Source organism: Elephantulus edwardii, unplaced genomic scaffold (assembly GCF_000299155.1).
Source record: "Elephantulus edwardii isolate Elephantulus edwardi_28Jun2011 unplaced genomic scaffold, EleEdw1.0 scaffold00116, whole genome shotgun sequence".
Taxonomy (NCBI): domain Eukaryota; kingdom Metazoa; phylum Chordata; class Mammalia; order Macroscelidea; family Macroscelididae; genus Elephantulus; species Elephantulus edwardii.
The window spans coordinates 6,923,953-6,931,124 of NW_006399866.1; the positions used below are offsets into that span (position 1 = coordinate 6,923,953).

Below are 7,172 nucleotides of genomic sequence, written 5' to 3' on the forward strand. Positions count from 1 at the left end.
CTATGTACATTATTATTACAGGTAATGCAGAAAGTACAGGGCATGAAAAGTGCAATTAATCTTGATCCTTCCCCAGGAAGCATTGTCACTCTAAAGCTAGGTTTCTGTATTAATAGCATTATTGGGGGAAAGGAACTTAGGTGCCAAAAGAGTCTCTCCTCAAACTCCTACACAGGGAGTCTCAAGTCACCTAATTAAGAATCTGTCCAGTTTTGAGATCCCATATCCCTCCCTTTAGAGTTGTTTTTTTTAAAAAAATGCTATGCAATGTCTAGGTTGAGATTGAGAGCGAGGATGGTCTGGTGATAACAAATTAAAATATAAGTGATTCCTGTTGCATTCCTGTACTAACAAGTAGGCCCTGTCACCCCCACAAACTGAATATGTGGATCCCTTTTTTAGGCTCACACATTATTTCTTATAAACACAGTGCTTTTATTCCCTTACTTCAAAAGAAAGCAGAGCTTTCTCCCACTGCCCTTGTCCTGTCTCCTTACATACCTTCACATTCCAACCTGCAATGACGAGCCCTCCTGGATTAAGAAGACATACAAAGCTAGCATTCAATAAACATCTGTTATATGAGAAAGAATATTGACTAGGTTTTCCATAATACACTGGTCTGTAACACTGCAAATGAACAAGTGTCAGGTACTTTTCTTTGTTATTTCAAAACTTGCCACTGCCCACATTCCAAGGGTATAGGGCTTCTTCTGTTCTGAGGAACTGATACCCTCAGCCTTTGGGGTAAAATCTAATAAAAAGAACAATGGAAAATGAATGCTGAGACAATGGCTGTCCTATGAAGCTGTGTTTTATAAAATGAAGCCTGTTTGGTGAGGAAAAATGAGCTCCGTAGAGCCTAGTAATGAACACCACGAAACCACTGTGAGCAGGGAGGGTGTGAACACAAGTTTGTTCAAATCCTGAGGAGTTCCTCCCAACAGCCCTTGGGGGTGAATGCACTGACCTTCAGTAAAAAGTGGCAGCTCATGGAAGAGGACAGGTTACAAAAGGTGAATCTTTTTTTAAAAAAGGTTTTTATTGGTTTGCATACAATAATTCAAATACACTGTTGTTCATTCATGTATGTTGTATTTTACACAATCTTTCATTTAGATTGCATGAAATACAATATAGGTATCAGGAGAGTGTGTTGTGTGCGTACATACTGCATAGAGGGTGGGGGAGTGAGGACTGTCCCTAACTTTGTGAGCCTGGTATCTAAACAGACCTGTCCCCTAGTGTTTCCTCCAACAGGACAATGAGCCAAGGGACCTGTCTGGACTTCTTACAAGTCTATTCACTCTTCACTTAGGTGGCTACCTTCCTGGTTATATTCCTAGTTCTGTATTAAAAACATTGGAAGGGATCTCTGGGTGGTGCAAACAGTTAAGCATTCACTCGACTACCAGTCAGAAGGGTGGCCATCAAGACATGCCTCTGAGGACAAGCCCGGAGGCCTGCTTCTGAGAAGTCCCAGCCTTAGAAGCCTGCTGAGCACAGCTCTACACGGGCACACGGGAGGGGCTGCCATGGGCAGGGTCAACATGATGGCAACTAACACCCACAACCATATTGAAAGCATGAAAATGTAATGTAAATCATAATACGATTACTCTGTTGTGTATTATTAACCTATAATGTCGAAAAACTCCATTAAGAAAGATTTTCCATGTTTAGCGCCAGGACTTTGCCCTACTCTATTATAAAATTCTGTATCTTACAAAGAGGATATATTACTCTTAAGATTGGGGGTGGGAGGATTAAAGCAGTGATTTCTCCCTGTGTTCTGAATACATTAGGACTTATTCTCCTCACAAAGCACTGCTAATGAACAACAGGAAGGGCTGATGGAACTGTGCAAACCAGAGAACCTTGCCTGTGATTATCCAAATTCAGAAAACCACTGAAGGTGCATGCACCATAGGCAGGCCCTGGGGTACAAGTGAGAGCTGTTCTCAACTGTTCATTTAAGAATTTGTAGGTGAGTCAGAACAGGTACATACAGTTCTTATTTAGCGCTGCTTTAGTGCAAGAAAAGGCCAGAAGCCTTTTTGATGATTTAGAAGCTGCACATACAGCAAGAGAAGGTAATAGTGATGAAGAATTTCTTGTAAACAGGAGTTAGATCAGTTGTTTCAAAGTTAAGACATATTTATTGTGGTTAGGTGCTATCAAGTTAACAACAACTCACAGAGACCCTATGAACAAGAGATCTGAACCATGCCCTATCCAGTGCCATCCCCATGATCTCAGACATGCTTGAGCCCATTGTTGTAGTAACTGTGCCAATTCACCTTCTTGAGTGTCTTCCTCTTTTGCTCTGACCCTCCACATAACATTAAAGGGCAAGTACAAGTTGTCCATAAGTTGGATGTTCAGAACCTGGGGGCTGCCTATGCTAGGGTGATGGGTCTGCAGAGATACGTGAAAGAGAGAAAGAAAGTTACTTTTCTCTTTGGCTCTTTCTGAATGAAAATGTTAGATGTACTTAAAAAAAAAGAGAGAACATAATGTTACTGTTATAATAGTGTCTGTAAAAATAAATTATTACAAATATTTTAAAAATAAGCATGTATATCCAAAAGAGACAATAACATCTAGTATAAAAATAAAATTTTAATCTAAAAATGAAAACCTGACCGCTTCCTATTTTCTGCATTTGTGGAAAGCAGATATTATGTCTGGAGGTATTTGTAAACTAGGAAAATAAAAGAGATACTTGCTCCCTCAGGTGCTAATCCATCCACTGAAACATTTTATTGGAAAAACTTTAGCAGATATCCTTAAAATTTCTCAATTCATGTGCCAAACTATTATAAATAATACACTAAAAGAATTATGAACAGGATTCCAACAAGTGAAAATAACGAACTATCACACCATATGCAGGCTCAGGGAGGGAAAAAAAATCCATTTGGAAACAAGGCCATGTCCATGGTCAGGGATAATCGTCAGGTTCCCTCTTTTATCTATGCTTCCATCTGGCCAGCTTTAAATCCAGCTTGACTGGAAATTCTCACATCCGTACCATCCTGTGATTTGTTACTAGGAAGAAAGGTAGGCAAATGAGTGCTGTGAGAGAAATTTCCTTTTGAGAATGCATTTTAATGGAATTCACTGTACACTTGGGTACATGGTTAATAATACTGTTAATAAATGAAACATAGTACTAGCTGCTGATTTGACCTGGTTCACTAAAACCACAGATAAATTAATATGGCGATGAAAATAAACGGCAACAAAAAAATGAGGAACTTCCAAACAGGAATGTAAATTATCGGTGCTCACTCAGCAAACAGAAAACCACTGCTGGACTTACATTTTCTTTGGAAAATGATCTTGTGAAGCACAGGTATCTGGTAACCTTGGATTTAAATAAGCCGTCTTTCCAGAGGTCAGCATCCACACCATCTGCTGTCTGCGCAACCTGCACCAAAGAGACAGAAAGGGATCGCAGGTAAGGCAAGACGGAGCACGACAGTATGCGTGAGCGACTTCCTTCATACCTGTTCCAATTAACACTGGCCCAAACTCTCATGACATCTCATTAGTTCATTTCACTAGGCACAGGGCAGAGAATTTCCAAAAGGGGAGAAGATAGAGTGTGAAAAATACAACTTCTAAAAATATTGTCCCTAGGGAGGCCATTGATTAAAGACACCCTGACAAAAAATGGTTCTAATGAGAAAAGAGCAACTTTTGTTGTAATGGACCAAGAGGGGATTGGTTAAGTCAGCACATTAAGTTGCTCATTACCACTTACTCGAGGGATGGTACAGGGTGCAGAAAAAAAAAAATCTAACAGGGTATGAAATGCTACCTGAAGGGGGCACCACCTGTGGTGAGACTGATGAGGTTTCCTGCCCTAGGACCCTGGGGCCAGCCAGGATGCTGGGTCAATGAGATTTCATCAGGAAGACTCGCTCCAAACTGTGTCTTCTTGAAACGAACTCTGAAAGTGGTACTCAAGATCAGAAACTGGTTGGTGATGGATAAATTTAAAGACTCAGTTGTTTATTATCTCACTAAGAAGCCATTGTCTCGTAAGCAGTGGAAGAAATGTTGCCCTAGTTCAAAGATGAAACTAGCCTGGATTTAAGTCTTAAAGAACCTGTACACTGTTTAGATTCACATGCGCGTGCAAGCACTTGAGAAATATTAGCATGAAAGCTAACACTGAGGGAAAGAGTTTATAGTGAGATTGTACAGGAGGAGAAAAAAGGCTAGAAAAGGAAGGTATTCTTATTTCTCTCCAGTCTATTAACAGATTGTCAGGGGTTGGTCTGCTTTCTAATTCAGCAACCTAATATGACATTATTAGCATCCCTTAAGAGTATTAATCAACCTTCTACCCCGGGGGCCAGCCCCTTGAAGGGGAGGGGTGAGGGCATGCTGCACCTCTGAGGGAGCAGGCCCGCATTTCAGCATCAACTCTGAAGGCAGACTTCAAGCAACATGCTTTCTGTCTTCTTCTTAGTTGTCCTTTCGAGGCTTAGTCTTTGGGATCCAGTCCTTGATCTGACAAGCTCCTAGCTATTCTGACAAATTACTGAAAGCACCTCCATTCTTTACACAAAAACTGCCTTGATTCAGCAAAATCCAGGCTACACACGGAGTAGCTTAACACAGTGCCATGAACAACACAGCATATCAACAGCCCCTGACTGTCACATCTGGGAGGCCCGGAGGTGTGGGGCCTGCCGGGGCCCCAACAGAATATGTCCAGGCTCTGCTAGGCCTCACCTTGGCAATGTTCTCTGAGGCTAACCCAGGAAACAAAAGGCTTTATTCAGACCAAATGACTGTAAATTAGCAAGTACAGCAAACTGCTCATGCTAAAAATATAAATCTATCTGACCTGAAAGGTGAAGAAGGAACAGGGTGACAATTTGCTCAATCATGGCACCTCCACAGAAAGAAGCATGGTGAGCCAGACACTGACCCTTACAGTCTCCTCTCTGCCCCCTCAAAATGAGAGGAGGCTGCAAAACTCACAAGCAGAGTTTCTTGAAAAAAGATGAAAGTTAATGGAGCAGCCCCAACTTCTCCATTATCAAGGATCACTTTTCTTTGCTCTCTTCCAAAAAGTCTGTATTTTGAAAGGTATTTTTCTTTTTTTTTAAATTTTTAAGCTTTATTTCTTTTTAAACAGATAGTTTTCTTCTAAATGGCCATTTTTACTGTGTTTCCTGATTCTAATGTAGACTCCTTTGCGACTCACCTCCAGATTTAAAGAATACTCATTGAAGGGGTCACGCAAAAGGGAGGAAAGAACAACAGTTGGAAAACATGAAATGAAGCTGGAGATAAAATTATAGAATTCTGTACATTCAATGATTTATTCATTGGAAATACTTTTTATAAGAAACACCAATGCAGGCTATACACATGGATTTCACCTGATGGTATGCACGGGAATCAAATCAATTACATCTGTAGAAAGAATCGCAGGAGAAGCTCAATATCAGCTGTGAAAACTAGGCCAGGTGCTAGAAGAAAATTAAATCAAATCCACAGGAACCAAAATCTTAAGTATAGCCCATTTGAATGTCAAAACCATCTCAGGTACAGGTCTGAGGCCTTGACCACCACCAGATGAGCTGTGGGAGGATATCAAGAACATCATCCACGAAAAATGTAAAAGGTCATTACAAAGGCAGAAAAAGAAGAAAAGACCAAGATGGGTGTCCGAGGAGACTTTGAATATTGCCCTGGAGAACTGAGAAGTCAAAGCAAAAGGAAGAAATAAAGAAATTAAGGAGCTGAAGATTTCAAAGGGTAGTACAGGAAGACAAAGTAAAGTAAATTGTGCAAAGAGCTGGAGTCAGAAAATTAAAAGGGCCAATTTTGCTCAGCATTTCTTAAGCTGAAGGAATTGAAAAATAAATTCAAGCATTGAGTTGCAATACTTAATGATGCTTTGGGCAGAATATTAAGAGATCCAGGAAGCATTAAAAGAAGATGGAAGGAGGATACAGAGTCACTGTACCAAAATGAATTGGCTGACATAGAAGAATTTAATGAAACAACATAAGAGCAAGAGTCTATGGCAATGAAGGAAGAAATATAAGTTGCTCTGAAAGAATCGGCAAAAAAAACAAAACACACAAACCCAGAGACCTCTCCAGAGTGCTTAATAGCATTGATGTCAGTGTGGAGACTAAGGTGTGCCTGATGCAAGCCATGATTTTGGCAATTACTTGCTATGCATTAGAATGCTGGGTAATGATTAAGGATGAAAGAAGAATAATCAGTGCCTTTGAGTCATGGTGCTGGAGAAGGGTATTAAACATATCATGAGCTCTCAAGAGAACAAACAAGTCTATCCTTAAATGGGGTTAAACCAAACTGCTCCTTGGAGGCAAAGATTGGGCATCTTTCAGGAGGGACCAGTCCTTGGAGAAAGACATCATGCTTGGACGGGTATAGAGACAGTTCAAGAGAGGAAGACCTTGGATGAGAAGGATTGGCCCAGTGACTGGAGCAATGGAGCTAGGAGTGTCAGAGACAGTGATATTGGCTCAGGATAGGGCAGGGTTTAAAGCTGTTGTACACAGGGTCACTATGAGTCACAAGTGACTCAATGGCATATAACAACAATAACAGTGGTGACCTGAAAAGATGGGGTAACAGTGGGCATAGATCAATGGTGATTAATTTTATAAAACAATGTATGGGAATGACTGTACAAAACACAATGTGAATGAAGAAATGTGTGAAACACAATGTACATGAATGAAACACAATATATACAAATTTTGTATGCAAACCAATATAAGATTGAAAAAATGTTTATAAAAAGAAGATACTTTGATGCCTAGAGCTAAGGAGTTGCACTGCCAATCCAAAGGCAGGTCATTCAAATTTACCAGGTGCTCCTCTGGAGAAAGACTGACAATCTCCTGTGCGGTTCGCAACCTCTGAAAACTTGCTGAAGGGTCAGTTGTAAGTCAGTCAGACTCAATGACACATAACAACAACAACAACTATAAACGAAAAGGGAAGATTGTAAAGGAAAAGAAAATAAAGTTTTGGCCTACCTTCCTGTGAAGACCCAGCTTCGCCATTAGAGTTCTCCCACCCTCATTTTGAGAAGCATTAAAGACAACCACAGACTTGCTTCTCCCTAAGGACACACTAATTTTTTTTTCAATTATTTAGAATTT

The 7,172-nt window shown here is 40.4% G+C and overlaps 1 protein-coding gene across 1 annotated transcript in view; it reads right to left on the reverse strand.

Annotated features, from left to right (window-relative positions):
* MVB12B (multivesicular body subunit 12B) overlaps positions 1 to 7,172 on the reverse strand; it is a 245,076-nt gene that overhangs the window by 176,957 nt on the left and 60,947 nt on the right. Inside the window, exon 2 of the mRNA XM_006892550.1 lies at positions 3,326 to 3,433. Coding sequence (XP_006892612.1) covers positions 3,326 to 3,433 — 108 coding nt within the window. The remainder of the gene's footprint in view (positions 1 to 3,325; positions 3,434 to 7,172) is intronic.